The 15,176-nt window shown below is 37.3% G+C and overlaps 1 protein-coding gene across 1 annotated transcript in view; it reads right to left on the bottom strand.

Annotated features, from left to right (window-relative positions):
- The window catches only part of LOC5575945 (G-protein coupled receptor moody), a 565,627-nt gene that overhangs the window by 450,996 nt on the left and 99,455 nt on the right, over nucleotides 1-15,176 (bottom strand). Inside the window, exon 2 of the mRNA XM_021839119.1 lies at nucleotides 2,916-3,496. Within this exon, the coding sequence (XP_021694811.1) occupies nucleotides 2,916-3,293 (378 nt within the window). The 5' untranslated portion in view covers nucleotides 3,294-3,496. The remainder of the gene's footprint in view (nucleotides 1-2,915; nucleotides 3,497-15,176) is intronic.

The following is a 15,176-nucleotide window of genomic DNA, read 5'->3' as shown; positions in this document are numbered from 1 at the left end:
AAGCTTTGGAGCTTTTTTCAGGAAAATAAGAATCTTCTCTCAAGAAGCTTGAAAAATCTTCTAAGAAACTTCTTTTGGGAAGCTTGAGAGCATCTCTCAGATATCTTGGGTGCTTTTCTCAGGCAGCGTGGAAGCTTCCTCAGGAAGCTTGGAAGTTTCTCTAAGGAAGCTTGGAAGTTTCTCTCATAGAGCTTCTCTTCAGGAGCTTGGAAGCTTCTCCCAAGAAGTTTGAAAGCTTCTCCCCAGAATTTTAAAAGCTTCTTTCAGAAGCTTTTTGGAAGCTTGGAAAAATGTCCTAAGAAGCTTCCTTCAGGAAGCTTGGGAGCATCTCTCTAGGAGCTTGGAAGCTTTTGTCAGACAGCGATGAAGCTTCCTCAGACAACTTGGAAGTTTCTCTAAGGAAGCTTGGAAGCTTCTCACAGGAAGCTTGGAAGATTCTCTCAGAAAGCTTGGAAGCTTCTCTCAGGAAGCTTGGAAGCTTCTCTCAGGAAGCTTGGATGCTTCTCTTAGGAAGCTTGGAAGCTTCTCTCCAGAAGCTTGGAAGCTTCTCTCAGGAAGCTTGGAAGCTTCTCTCAGGAAGCTTGGAAGCTTCTCTCAGGAAGCTTCGAAGTTTCTCTTAGAAAGCTAAGAAGCCTTTCCAGGAAACTTGGAAGCTTCTCTCAGGAAGCCTGAAAACTTCTCTGAGGAAACTTAGAAGCTTTTTTCAGGAAGCTAGGAAGCTTCTCTCAGGAAGTTTGGAAGCTTCTCTCAGGAAGCTTGGAAGCTTCTCTCAGGGAGCTTGGAAGCTTCTCTCAGGAAGTTTGGATGCTTTTCTCACGAAGCATTGAATCTTTTCTCAGGAAACTAAGAATATTCTCTCATGAAGCTTAGAAGCTTCTCTCAGGAATCTTGGATGCTTCTCTCAAGAAGCTGAGAAGCTTCTCTTGGGAAGCTTAGAAGCCTTTTTCTGGAAGCTCGGAAGCTTCTCTCAAGAAGCTTTGAAGCTTTTTTCAGAAAACTTAGAACCTTTTCCCAGGAAGCTTGGAAAATGTCCTAAGGAAGCTTGGGAGCATCTCTCAGGGATCTTAGAAGCTTCTCTTCAGGAAGATCGGGACTTAGATTGAGATTGAAATTGGAAACAATAAATTATAACAAATAGCAAACCTAACAAAATTATGAGTTTTTGATAAACTGCTTCTGAGATGCTTGTAAAGCTGCTTCTGAGAAGCTTGGAAAGCTGCTTCTGATATGCTTTTTAAGCTGCTTCTAAGAAGCATAGAAAGCTGCTTCTGATAAAAGCTTGGAAATCTACTCCTGAGAAGATTGGAAAGCTGCTTCTGAGAAGCTTGGAAAGTCACTCCTGAGAAGATAGGAAAGCTCGGCAAGATGCTTCTGAGAAACTTGGAAAACTGTCACTAAGTAGCTTGGAGAGCTTCTTTTAAGAATTTTGGAAAGCTGACCCTGAGAAGCTTGAAAAACTGTTTCTGAAATTCATGGAAAACTGCATCTGAGAAGCTTGGAAACTTCTGAGAAAATTGGAAAGCCTCTTTCGAAAATATGGGATAGTTTCTTCCCAGAAGCTTAATCTTTCAGAAAGCTTGGAACGCTACTTGAAGGAAGCTTTGAAAGCTTCTTCGATGAAGATTGGAAAGTTCAATCCAAAAAGCTTGATTCCGTTGCGGGGAAAGATGTTGCGATGCAATTAACCCTCTAATACCCAACCCCGCCTTTAGACGGGGTACAATTTGGAATTTTGTGTATTTTTTCGTAGCTCGGAAATCAAAATGATTTTATTTTTGGTTTAAACCTTGACACGCATATAAGAAAAGTTTTTTATGACTTTTGAAACTTTTTTATATTTTTGAAAATTATTTGAAAAATTATATTCTTATATAACCTGCAAATGCCTGGGTTCATTTAACGTGTAATATTAAAAATCGTACCTTTTATATTTTTCTACGATCAACCATTCACAGGAGGAAAGCTTGGTTGTATTAAAATAATTTCAAACCTGTTTTTCCGTTAATTACACGGAAAATAAAAATAATCCCAGAAAAAAATTTAATATTTAATATTTTTAAAGTATTACAAAAACTTGATTTTTTATCATTGCCAAAAATCAGTAACTAGAAGAGGCTTCAAGAAAAAATGAAAAAGGATAGGGATGTTCAAAAATAAAAAGTATAAAAATCATAAACCAAAATTCATAGATTTGCTGATGAAAATAAATCATTGCCCAAAACGTGTTTAGAACGATTTTAGATAACTAAAAATGATATTTAGATCGAAAATAAAAATTTGGGTATTAGAGGGTTGAAGAAGAGAAAAGCAAAAAGAGAAGCAAATCAGTAGTCGGATTGTATTCGATAGTAAAAAATTGAAGCATGTTTTTTTCACACCATAAACATAAGTAAATACTAATCTTTGTGATATAATTATACAGTTTTTTATACACTCATTATATCGGCAGATCTTACAAGATCCTGCATAGACGAAGCCAATTGACGTTTGTCGAAAGAGTGGGATGAATAGAACACAGATCGCAATGAAAAATTATAAGGAAATGAGTTGATGATTATACAAACATGAAATTAGTAAATATTATATTAGCTCTACTTATCCACCAAACGGAAAATCGTGGATTTACTGAAAGCTCAGCCTCCAACTCTTCGCCCTACCCTTCGGCAACAACCTTTTTGAAAATCTCTTCCAGGAAGGTTAGAAATCTTCTTCCAATAAGCTCGGAAAACTTCATCCAAGAAGCTTGGAAATCCTTCAAGATTCTAGGAGAGCTTCTTCCGAGCAGTTATCATAAAATACTGTTATGATTTGGTTCAAGGTTTTTGTCGGAATTTGTAATGCTGTTCCTATTTAGTGTCCCGAGTCAAATGAGCCCAACTATTCCCCATCACAGACATCAAACCCCTCCTACTCACCTGCAGCAGCGGCAGAAAGAAGCACAGGAACTGCCCGAAGATCCAGTTCTGGATCAGCATCACCATCAGCGTGATCGGAAGCACGAACGCGCACTGCACAATATGACACACGGCCAGATTGACCATAAAGGCCTGCGTTGCCTCCCGGTACAGTTTGTACCGGCTGATGTACATCACCACCAGCACATTACTGGCTATGCCCAAAGCGGCCGGAATGAAGTACAGCAGTATGAAAACGGGATAGATTCGTGCCACTACCGGTTTTAACACTGGACTACTGTAGTCCACATTGGCCGAACCGTTGTGTGCCTCAAAACTGCCTAGAATCATTTGGGCGATCATCGGAATCGCATCCGGCGCGGTCTCCTTGGACTTCATGGTGGCTTGTGGATGTGTGCGTGTATAAGCTAATAACGGTTGCTGTGATTTACACTTTATTTACACTTTCACGATTCGCACACTCATCAAAGCATGCTTTGATTTGCAATTCACTTTGGAAACTTCTCGTACGCATTTCAGCACTTATTCACAGTCGGCGGTGAGCACATTCCTTCGATTCCAATTCCTCCAAACAACGCCATCTGCAAACACAACCACAGAAAAACAAACAAAATCCGTCAAAAAGGGGTGAAAATGGAAAGAAAATATTGGGTGCTTCATCATTTTCCGAACGAATGTGCTGCGTGTAAATTGGCGAATCGAATATCTGATCCTAAGTCAACGTGACTTTTTTTTTCGCTTCAATATAGCAATGGGTTCGAGTGATTGGAATCCTCCCTACAAACGTGTGTGACACACGTTCGATGAATGCTAAGGAATTTTCCCGGCTGATGTCATCCGACCGAAATGGAAACAACATTGACACGTTCCGGTTCAAGGAATCTTCTGATCGCAGTCGGCGGTCATGGGCGTAGCTGAAGATTTCAGAAGACAACTATTTAAAAAAAAAACCTTCTTAAAGTGTACCTAGAAATAGGGATCTAAAATGATTGGTAATGTCTCGATAAAGCTACTGAGTGTAATTTCTTAAAAACCTTGGCAAATTTACCCGCTCAAATAATGGCTCGATTATTATTGAACTTTAATAGGCCTTTTCATGTGATAGGACCGTCTACACAGTGCACTATGGGCGCGAAAACAAAATTTCGCGACAAAATTCCAAACACCTTCAAAATGAACAAAAATGAACCTAAAAGTAATACAAACTTGAGGAAGCATGAAAATGTCATGTTTGGGATGACTTAGATGCATTTTGAATTGAATTGAAAATATTTGTAGGGATTATGTGTATTTGGGAAAATATGTTAATTAAGGCATTATTAATTCAAATTCGCTCATATATCATTTTACAAAATATATAGTACATTTTCAAAGATATGTTTCAAACATTTCAAAGTATTTTGAAGATACACTGTTAAGTTTCTCAGAAAATTTAAAAATTGCATGCAAAATGTGATCATATTTATCATAGTTGTTTGGAATGCATTGGCAACTGTTTATTTGATGTATTTATTAGTCTTTCACCGTACATTTGCATTAAATACACTATTAAAATTTTATAACGCAATATTGTTACCGTGCATTACCTATGGAAAAGCCTTACAATCATCAAGAAGTTATATAGATATGGTCCAAAATGGAACAAGATAATATGAATCACATATTTGTATATGATATGCTGTTTTAAAATGTGACACTTCAAATTGTTTGAAGCGTTTCAATCAAAATCACTTTAGAAACATTATTGTCAGAAATATTTTAGCTGTAATGGAGGCCTAACTTGATATGTTAAAACATCAGAACATCTGGTTAACCCAAGCTTATGAAATCCATTATATGATTACGTGGAGCAAGTTCTTATATAAGAAACGTGAATTGTTGTCCAGATCTCGTATTAAATTGATTTTTAATTGAAATAAATCAAGTAGAATTAAAAATCTTCATTTCTTTTCGCCGGAATAAGATGATTGTTTTATGTACAAATGAATAGTTCATCTGATTAAACTAGTAACATTCTCCCGACAACATAACGCTTAAATAGTCGCTTAAATTTCTGGCAGAAATTTAAAAGGATTCAAACGATTTTTTGACGTTCTTCGTTGGTGGCCATTGACTTGGCCATTTTGTGCTGTCTTTTTTATTTTTATTTTCTTTCAATCGTTTATACTGTATTTTTTTTTTTTTTTTTTTGATATTCCAACGTAGTTTAGGAAGATAGTACAGGAGGTTGCCTAATTATTTTATAATCCATAAGGGAAAATCAATTCACTCTATGTGAACCATCAAACTTAGAAACGGGCAAATTTTCGATGTTTCTACTTATTTTTTTTAATTTTGTAATATATTATACCAATGATTTAATCCTGGTTAAAAAATAACCAACAGAGTTTGATATTTTTCAGAAAATTTCTACTAAATGTCTATATTAAATTGAAGCTACTTCGATTTGAACAAAACAAAATAGACACATAACAATCTTCGGGCTGTTATTTTTATATGGATGTGAAAAAAGGTTTTTGGACTTTTGTCGCGAAATTTTTATTTCTGGCCCATAGTGCAGTGCGTTGCTCCATAGACAAAAATCAAATTTCAAATTATTTTATCCGGCGATAACAAGTATCCACAAGTGTTTATAGATAGCATCCGTTATTGAATCATGTATTTATAAGCTATACAAAGCACTAAAACTATCACAACAAGCGCCGAAAGTGACAGTTGTCGGAGTAGCAGAAAATCTAGATTTTATCGCATATTTACAGCAATCCTTTCAACTAGCACGGAGAGTATTGAAACCAAAATATTCAATCAAAATCTAAAAGAGAACATGGCTGAAGATTGGTAAAGTATATTTGATGTGATAAGAACACCAAGTTTTACTTTGAATATGAGAAATCGGCACGTTGAGTTGGCTATGAAATCAAACTTATGAAATACTAACATGTAACTTTGATTATTGATTCAAAAAAAGTTCCACCGAGTTCCACCCCAAATCATGCACAGATATGTTTCTTTTTTTTCTGTTCGGAACATAAACCACTGCGACCAATATTTGATCTATTGTAGTATATCCCGTGTCCTTTGTGTAGTGCATGTCGTGTTACTTTGTCACTATCGAGAAGTGATAAAGTATTCGGTTTTTTTACAGTTGTCATTCCTAACTTGATCACAGGAAAGCATTCTGATTGAAAGGTTCCGCTTTTTAAACCCTTCGAAGGGTGTGGTGGGTACACTCTCCGCAGGCGCGCCCCTTTATCAGTCAAAATCGGATCCCTTGATAAAGTCGGGAAGTGACACCGATATTGTCCATGCATCAGAATCCTAGTCCTTACTTCTTCAAACTAGAGAACAATAAATAAAAGATTAGAAAACAACTTGTTGATTTCGACTCATTTTTATCCTTGTCTCAAGGTCATTCTCGGCTACTGGAAAACCGAGACTTGTCACTTTTAACAAGGTTTAAAATGTAACAAGGACTAATAGTGTTCCTTTGATTACTATAGCATCCTGTTCTCTTCGTTTGAAGCAGTCAGGACTAGGGTTCATTGGTAGATCTTTACCCCATAACGCACCACGAAAAGGTGATCTACCCGCGTTATGGGTAAAAAGATATGTTTCTTAGAGTGTCCTCTAAGGGGTCTGAAAGATACACCTGCAACTCCCTGCAACTATTCGAGATTTTTGACTATTTTTAGGTATACTCCTTAACCAGCACAAGTATGAAAATGAGTTGTTTGTGATAAATAATCCGAAAATCTTGCTACGCTATGTGGTCTCGGCTCAACCTGACATCACACCAGAGCAAGCTTTTTTTCAATTGGGGGCGTATAAGTCACTTTTGCAGCTACGAGCGAGAAGAGATATATTTGCTTATAACTGCTTATAACATTATGAGTAATAAAAGTATAAATTGCAAGGTTTTTCTTGGAAAATTATGAAATTGGCGCTTGAGACAGTTATGCGATTATGCCTATATTATATGTCATTTATGCAAATTGTAGCTCTTTTGAACAGAAACAACTTTTCCTTCCATACCAAGGTGCTCAAATGGCTTGATCTTCCAGTTTTGATTTTTGTCCCGCATCTCCAAACATTCAACGCACTGTGCGTCTGTGCAATTGTTTACATAGGTGCGGAGGACCGGTACAAACACGAGGCTGTCATTTCCATAGAAGAACTGTCAAAGAGCAAACTGGTCAGCTAATTTGGAACGTCTTGTGATTTAACCAGGCATTTCTCGTAAAATGTAATTTCAGAAATTAGAGCAAGAAATTTCGTAAAAAAAATGTCTATGAAACATTCTTGAAGATCCTCCTGGAAAGATTTCCAGGAGAAATATTTCAATGAACTTAAGATAGAATTAGTGAACGAGCATCAGAGAAAATTACTGATATTGTTTTTAAACAGTTTCTAAAGCTATCCTTGGAAAAATTCTTGAATTAATTTTGAAGGACTCATTCTGGGAAATTTTCATTTGTATGTTTGGACTGACGTTTGGGTAGATCCTTGGAGCATTTATTTGAATACCTACTAAAAATCCTCAAGAGAGGAAAATGATGAGCAATACATTTGTCATGGCAGAGGTGTTATCAGGAGTAATATCTAAAGGAATATCTTAAGGATGACTCACAGACAAGTAATGGAATAATTATGGATGACATTTTTGAATAAAAAAAAAGAAATAAAAAATAGGCAGTATGCTTCAGTTTCTTCGCAAAGCTTTTGAAGAAGCATCGAAAAGATTATTAAGAAGCTTCGGGGAGCTTCTGGAGAAGCTTCGGAGAGCTTCTGGAAAAGCTTCGGAGAGCTTCTAGTGAAGCTTCTATGAGCTTCTAAGCTTCTATGAAGCTTCGGAGAGCTTCTGGAGAAGCATCAAAGAGCTTCATCAAATGCTTCGGAGAGCTTACTTCTGGAGAAACTTCGGGGAGTTTCTGGAGAAGCTTCGAAGAGCTTCTGGAGAAGCTTCGGAGAGCTTCTGGAGAAGCTTCAAAGAGCTTCTGGAGAACCTTCGGAGAGCTTCTGAAGAAGCTCCGAAGAGCTTCTGAAGAAGCTCCGAAGATCTTCTAGAGAAGCTTCGGAGAGCTTCTGGAGAAGCTTCGGAGAGCTTCTGGGGAAGCTTCGGAGAGCTTCTGGGGAAGCTTCGGAGAGCTTCTGGGGAAGCTTCGGAGAGCTTCTGGAGAAGCTTCGGAGAGCTTCTGGGGAAGCTTCGGAGAGCTTCTGGAGAAGCTTCGGAGAGCTTCTGGAGAAGCTTCGGAGAGCTTCTGGAGAAGCTTCGAAGAGCTTCTGGAGAAGCTTCAAAGAGCTTCTGGAGAAGCTTCGAATAGCCTCTGGAGAAGCTTCGAAGAGCTTCTGGAGAAGCTTCGAATAGCCTCTGGAGAAGCTTCGAAGAGCTTCTGGAGGAGCCTCGAAGAGCTTCTGGAGAAGCTTCGAAGAGCTTCTGGAGAAGCTTCAAAGAGCTTCTGGAGAAGCTTCGAATAGCCTCTGGAGAAGCTTCGAAGAGCTTCTGGAGAAGCTTCGAATAGCCTCTGGAGAAGCTTCGAAGAGCTTCTGGAGAAGCTTCGAAGAGCTTCTGGAGGAGCCTCGAAGAGCTTCTGGAGAAGCTTCGAAGAGCTTCTGGAGAAGCTTCAAAGAGCTTCTGGAGAAGCTTCGAATAGCCTCTGGAGAAGCTTCGAAGAGCTTCTGGAGAAGCTTCGAATAGCCTCTGGAGAAGCTTAGAAGAGCTTCTGGAGAAGCTTCGAAGAGCTTCTGGAGAAGCTTCGAAGAGCTTCTGGAGAAGCTTCGAAGAGCTTCTGGAGAAGCTTCGAAGAGCTTCTGGAGAAGCTTCGAAGAGCTTCTGGAGAAGCTTCGAAGAGCTTCTGGAGAAGCTTCGAATAGCCTCTGGAGAAGCTTCGAGAAGCTTCTGGAGAAGCTTCGAAGAGCTTCTGGAGAAGCTTCGAAGAGCTTCTGGAGATGCCTTCGAAGAGCTTCTGGAGAAGCTTCGAAGAGCTTCTGGAGAAGCTTCGAATAGCCTCTGGAGAAGCTTCGAAGAGCTTCTGGAGAAGCTTCAAAGAGCTTCTGGAGAAGCTTCGAATAGCCTCTGGAGAAGCTTCGAAGAGCTTCTGGAGAAGCTTCGAATAGCCTCTGGAGAAGCTTCGAAGAGCTTCTGGAGAAGCTTCGAAGAGCTTCTGGAGGAGCCTCGAAGAGCTTCTGGAGAAGCTTCGAAGAGCTTCTGGAGAAGCTTCAAAGAGCTTCTGGAGAAGCTTCGAATAGCCTCTGGAGAAGCTTCGAAGAGCTTCTGGAGAAGCTTCGAATAGCCTCTGGAGAAGCTTCGAAGAGCTTCTGGAGAAGCTTCGAAGAGCTTCTGGAGAAGCTTCGAAGAGCTTCTGGAGAAGCTTCGAAGAGCTTCTGGAGATGCTTCGAAGAGCTTCTGGAGAAGATTCGAAGAGCTTTGGACAGCTTCTAGAGAAGCTTCGGCGAGCGTCTTCGAAGCTTCTACAGAAGCTCTTCGAAGCTTCTAGCGAAGCTTCGGAGAGCCTTCTGGTGAAGGATCGACAAGCTTCTGATGAAGGTTCGAAGAGCTTCTGGTGAAGCTTTGGAAAGCTACAGGTGAGCGGTTCCATTTGAATTCGAATGTCGGTTTACTTTTGTATTTTTTTATTTGGATGAAATTTTGCACATGCTTTCTTTATGCCCAAAAATGCCTTTTTGCATCATCGGCTCGCCATTTTGACTCTAGCCTTACTTTTGAGAAGGGCCTAAGAAAAAAATCCTTAATAATTTTCAAAAAATTATAACTTAGAAACGGTTTGTCCGATCAGTTTGGTGCCTTCCGCTAAGTTTTAGGTTATTGTTGGGACTATCTGGAAAGAAATATACACTGTAAAAAAATATGTTGTAATTTTTTATACAGTAATATCTAATAACGTAACCTCGATATAACGTAACCTCTTTATAACGTAACTCGATATAACGTAATTTTTACCTCGATATAACGTAACTTTTCTTTGACCCCATATATTTTTACAATTTTTATCAAAAACATGGTTTATGAACTGCTATAACATTTTTCAAGATTCAAAAACCAACCAATACTAAATCAAAGCAATTCAAGCGTTTACTATCACTGAATACAGTCATAAATCGATATCGAAATTTCTCGACGGATTCTGAGGATGCCTCCAGATATTCCGACAATAATTGCTCCATGGCTTATCTTAAACTGTCCTGGTATTCATGTATAAACTTAAAATCTATTCTCAAAATAATTCCAACAGGGATATTCCAGAAATTCTACAAGTTGACCCTCCAGATATTCATGTGTTATTTCTCCAGGATGTAAAGTGGATTCAACTATGCATTCTACAAACAATTCCACATATGATACCTTATACTTTTCCGGAGTCTATAAATTTATAAATTATTTCAGCATTTTTTCATGAATTCTTCCAGCGGCCTTTTTAAAGAACAATCCAGTTATAATTCTTGGAATGCTCTACAAATTATTTAAAAACGCGTACAGGTATTCGTCCAAAAACCTGAAGAACAATTTTCTTGGCATTTCTCCACCAATTTAATTATGGTTTTCTGCAGAACTTTTTACAAATATTTATGCAGAAACCATTCTATATACTAGTTTAGGTTTTTCAAGGATTCTATGTGAAATGAAATCTTTCATTGATTCCAACACAAATTTCTAAGGAAAGATTCCAATGATTTCATTGAGTTCTTCAAGTAATTCTTGAAGACGATAGGTCTAGAAATTTTTCTATGGATTTTTTTTTATTATAAAAATATATTCAGGGATTCCAAAAACTGAGCATCCTCCTCCGGAGATCCTCCAGAAATCTCTCCTAAAATACTACCGAAAATTCACAACGTATTCGTTCAGAAACTTTCGCATGAAAAATTACTCAAAGATAGTTCTTGTTTTTGACAGTTTTCTAGTGATTTCTTCATGAATTCTAAAAAAAAACATTTTTCAAAGAATTCTTGGGTCATTCATTTTAAAATTCTGTTCAGAAATTACAAAAAGATTTGCTTTAAGAGTTTTACCACGAGTTCCTCATAACAAAATTCTTGAAATTCCATAACTGCTTGCTAGAAATGTTCATGGATTCCTCAACATTAACATTTTTAAAGATTTCTGAAAGATCTCATTTATGAATTTATTATATAGTTTCTCCGAGTGTTCAAGGATTCCTCCAAAGTTTTTACTGAATACATTTTATTAGGGAATACTGAAATAAAAAGGTAAAAGTAAAAAATAAAACAAAAAGAAAAATATAAAAAAAATTCATACGAAAAATATTTTAAAAAAATATGTAAGATAAACTGAAAATGCCTGCTAGTTCAATAATATCAATGTAAGACCCATTTTCTCACCAAACAATACATGATGAACGAAATTCAGAAAAAAAATATTTTGCTTCGATATAACGTAACCTCGATATAACGTAACGAAAATAAAAATCGAGTTACGTTATATCGAGGTATTACTGTATATCGAAAATAAAGCTTAAAAATCAATTTTCTCAAAAATTGTGTTTTTGATTTTTTTTTTTTATATGTTAAAGTAGACAAAAAATGAAGTCTTTTGCACAGTGGGTCAAGATGGAGAAATCATGGACAAAAAAGTTATGATTTTTTGAAAATAGGTGAATTTTTGAAAATGGTCATAATAAACTTTTTAAATGTTTTTCAACTCGATTTTATGAAAGTACGCAAAATTTACAACAAAAAAGGTTTACGGAAAAATCAGGCTAACTTTTACCGTTTTAAAGATACAGCGATTTTAATTCAAAATTATGATATAATTTTCAATTTTCGGTCATTATAATATAACTTAGAAACGGTTTGTCCGATCAGTTTGGAGTCTTCCGCAAAGTTTTAGGTTATTATTGGGACTATCTGGAAAAAAAACATACACTGCAAAAAAAAGTTGTAATTTTTTATATATCAAAAATAAAGCTTAAAAATCAATTTTCTCAAAAATCGTATTTATGATTTATTTTTTATTTTTTATATGTTAAAGAAGACAAAAAATGAAGTCTTTTGCACAGTGGGTCAAGATGGAGAAATCATGGACAAAAAATTTATGAATTTTTTTAAAAAAAAGGTGAATTTGTTGAAAATGGTCATAATAAACTTTTCAAATGTTTCGGTAGCAATTAGCAAAATTTTCCTTTTCTTACCTTTTTTGTTGAAAATTTTGCGTACTTTCATAAAATCGGGTCGAAAAGCATTCAAAAAGTTTATTAAGACCATATTGAAAAATCAACCTTTTTTTAAAAAATCATAACTTTTTTGTCCATGATTTCTCCATCTTGACCCACTGTACAAAAGACTTTATTTTTTGTCTACTTTAACATATAAAAAATTAAAAAAAAATCATAAATACGATTTTTGAGAAAATTGATTTTTAAGCTTTATTTTCGATATATTAAAAATTACAACATTTTTTTTACAGTGTACATTTTTTTTCCAGATAGTCCCAATAATAACCTAAAACTTTGCGGAAGGCACCAAACTGATCGGACAAACCGTTTCTAAGTTATAATTTTTTGAAAATTATTAAGGATTTTTTTCTTAGGCCCTTCTCAAAAGTAAGGCTAGAGTCAAAATGGCGAGCCGATGATGCAAACAGGCATTTTTGGGCATAAAGAAAGCATGTGCAAAATTTCATCCCAATCAAAAAATATAAAAATGAAATTTGGGAAAAAAAGTCGTCATTTTCTGTGGAACCGCTCAGGTGTAGCTTTGGAAAGCTACAAGTGCAGTTTTGAAAAGCTTCTGGGGAAGTTTGGAAAGCTTCTAGTGAAGCTATGGAAAACTTCTGGTGTAGCTTTGGAAAGCTTCTAATAAAGTTTTGGAAAGCTTCTGGGGATGCTGTGAAAAGCTTCTGGTAAATTTTTGAAAGCTTCTGGTGATGCTTTGGGAAGCTACTTGTGAAGCTGGTGCCCTCCCTGATAAAAAATTGGGGTGGGTAATGTCTATTACATTACCGCGGGGTTGACGTAGAACTACGATGATTAATAATTTGATTTGTCATGTGTATGAATTTGTAAGTATACTAGTTTTGTGTTGTTATTGATCGGATGAAGTTTTCAGAAGTTAACTCTTTTTGGACTCATTTTGGTAGTCCTGAAAAGCACCATTTGTCGTTCTGTGGAACCGAGAACCAGTGTTTGGTGTTCCAGGAATAATGCCAGATGATTGAATTTGTTTGTTTGGTCGTTGCTTCCTTGTGTTGCTTGGTTGGGTGATCGGTTTCTGGCTCCACCTGTAGTTCGCCAAACTCCTCCAGTAGATTAGATGTTTGATAGCTCGGGTGCTTCGATCGTGAGAATCGATAGAATCGGTCCAGTGCTTTGGTCTGTAGCAATATCCATTGCATGAGCATTTAGGCTCTGTACATTGATACTCATCAATATGCAGGCTTGGCCGCTATGATCCAGTGTTTCACGCAGTTCGTCTCAAAGCGTCACTAATCGATGATTGCCTAAGCGCTGCAGCTCATTCCTCACGTCAACCCTCTTGAGAGAATTGCTGCCTTTGGTGTGATGGAACTTAAAAAAATTGGAAGAGTTTGTCAAAAATAGCCCTTGCAGTGAAGTAACCCGCGACAAACCAACATATACCAATTGCTGATCCTGGCTTTTGTCATAGTCGTACACGACCTCGGGGAAAGTTCCACCTTGCGACTTATGAACAGTAAAAGCACAGGCACTAACCATCGGGAAATGAATGCGTTTGCATTTGATTATGCCGCACAGTTTGAAAGTAAAATAAAAATTCTCTATACAGGAGTGAAATTGGAATTTCAAAACCAAGAGCCTTACGTTGGCATGAAATATTTTGAACTCTTATAGCTGTTTGCTGGTTTAACGAAATTCCTTGAATGGCACCTCAATTGAAAGACAAGACATCAAAGGGTCATGTCGTTTACTTACTGAATCCCACATACCTGTCCAAATAGTTTAATAACTGTTTTAAAAGAGAACGTTGATTTCAAGCAAATTTATTAATAGGGGTGCTAGAGAAGTTGATTTCAAGCAAATTTATAAATAGGGATGCTTGAGAAACATCATTTGCTTTCCATTCTCCGCTTGGATCGCATCTCAGCAGGCAACAGATCGTCTTGCTCTGACCGGGCGTGCTTCTCAGGCACAGACATCGATAGCGAAGGACCTCCCCGTTTGTCTTGCTTCGCTCAAATCAAACTGTCGAGCGAGCGAGAGAAGATGCCGTCCGAAGCCAAAATCATCACCGCTGCCGTCGTCAAGAAGAAGAAGAGGAAGCAGTCCACAGGAAAATTTGCGGTCGAACTGTGAACATGGTCGGGCAAGTCATTCTCGCTTTGTGCTTCACCGCTTATTTGCGTTCACCCGGCCATCGTCATCGCCGCCATCATCAGATTTCGACTTAAGCCCGGTGATCCACTACCTGTCACTGTTGTGCGCCATCCACGCCACGAAACTTTAGGTTCGTCGTATAAGCAAATAACTTGCTTAAATTTATACATTTGAGTTGAGGATTCCCCGTTTGACCATGGCAATCAACATATAACATCCCGCAGTGTTATTTATCTATAAGAACATCAAAGCTAACAAAGCCATCGACCCTTTTCAGGGCCATCAAATTAGTGGAAAAGAGTTAAAAGAGAAATACTTCCGACTTTATATATGGCTTCTAATATTCCTAAATCAATTTCACAGCTTCATACAAAATTTCATTTGTCATGAATAATTTATGACTAAACATTTTGAGACTGTAATCGCGGACGCTGCTGCAGTGCCGTCGGGGTGAGTGCTCAACATTCCACAACAATTGTAAAATAGAATGGCATTTCCAACAGCGTCTTTGTTGTTCCATATTATATGGGAACACTTTGATTAGCAAAATTATCACATGTAACAAATTTGCAACATATTAAGAATGCTTTTGAAAAGACATTCTCATTGAACAATTGTAATAATTTTGGCACCCATGGATCAGAATTTTACATTCATAATAAAGAAAACTATTGATTATCAATAGCTCGTATTGAATATTTAGTTAATGTCAACCCTTCCAGCAATTCATGTTCGACCAATTTCTCACGCATTAGTCTTCTCCGCAATTTTCAAGTAATTCTAAGCCCAACGCATTATTGGCACATACCCATTTCCTAGATTGGTCGATCAGAAAGCGAAGAGCACAAAAGGGAGGAGCACCATCTGCTATTCTGAGGTTATAAAACATGCTTCCTTCGTCGGATTCAGTTTCATTCCAATTCCGCTTTCGAGC

Source organism: Aedes aegypti, chromosome 1, assembly GCF_002204515.2.
Source record: "Aedes aegypti strain LVP_AGWG chromosome 1, AaegL5.0 Primary Assembly, whole genome shotgun sequence".
Classification (NCBI taxonomy): domain Eukaryota; kingdom Metazoa; phylum Arthropoda; class Insecta; order Diptera; family Culicidae; genus Aedes; species Aedes aegypti.
This window is presented reverse-complemented; position numbering and strand designations above follow the sequence as displayed.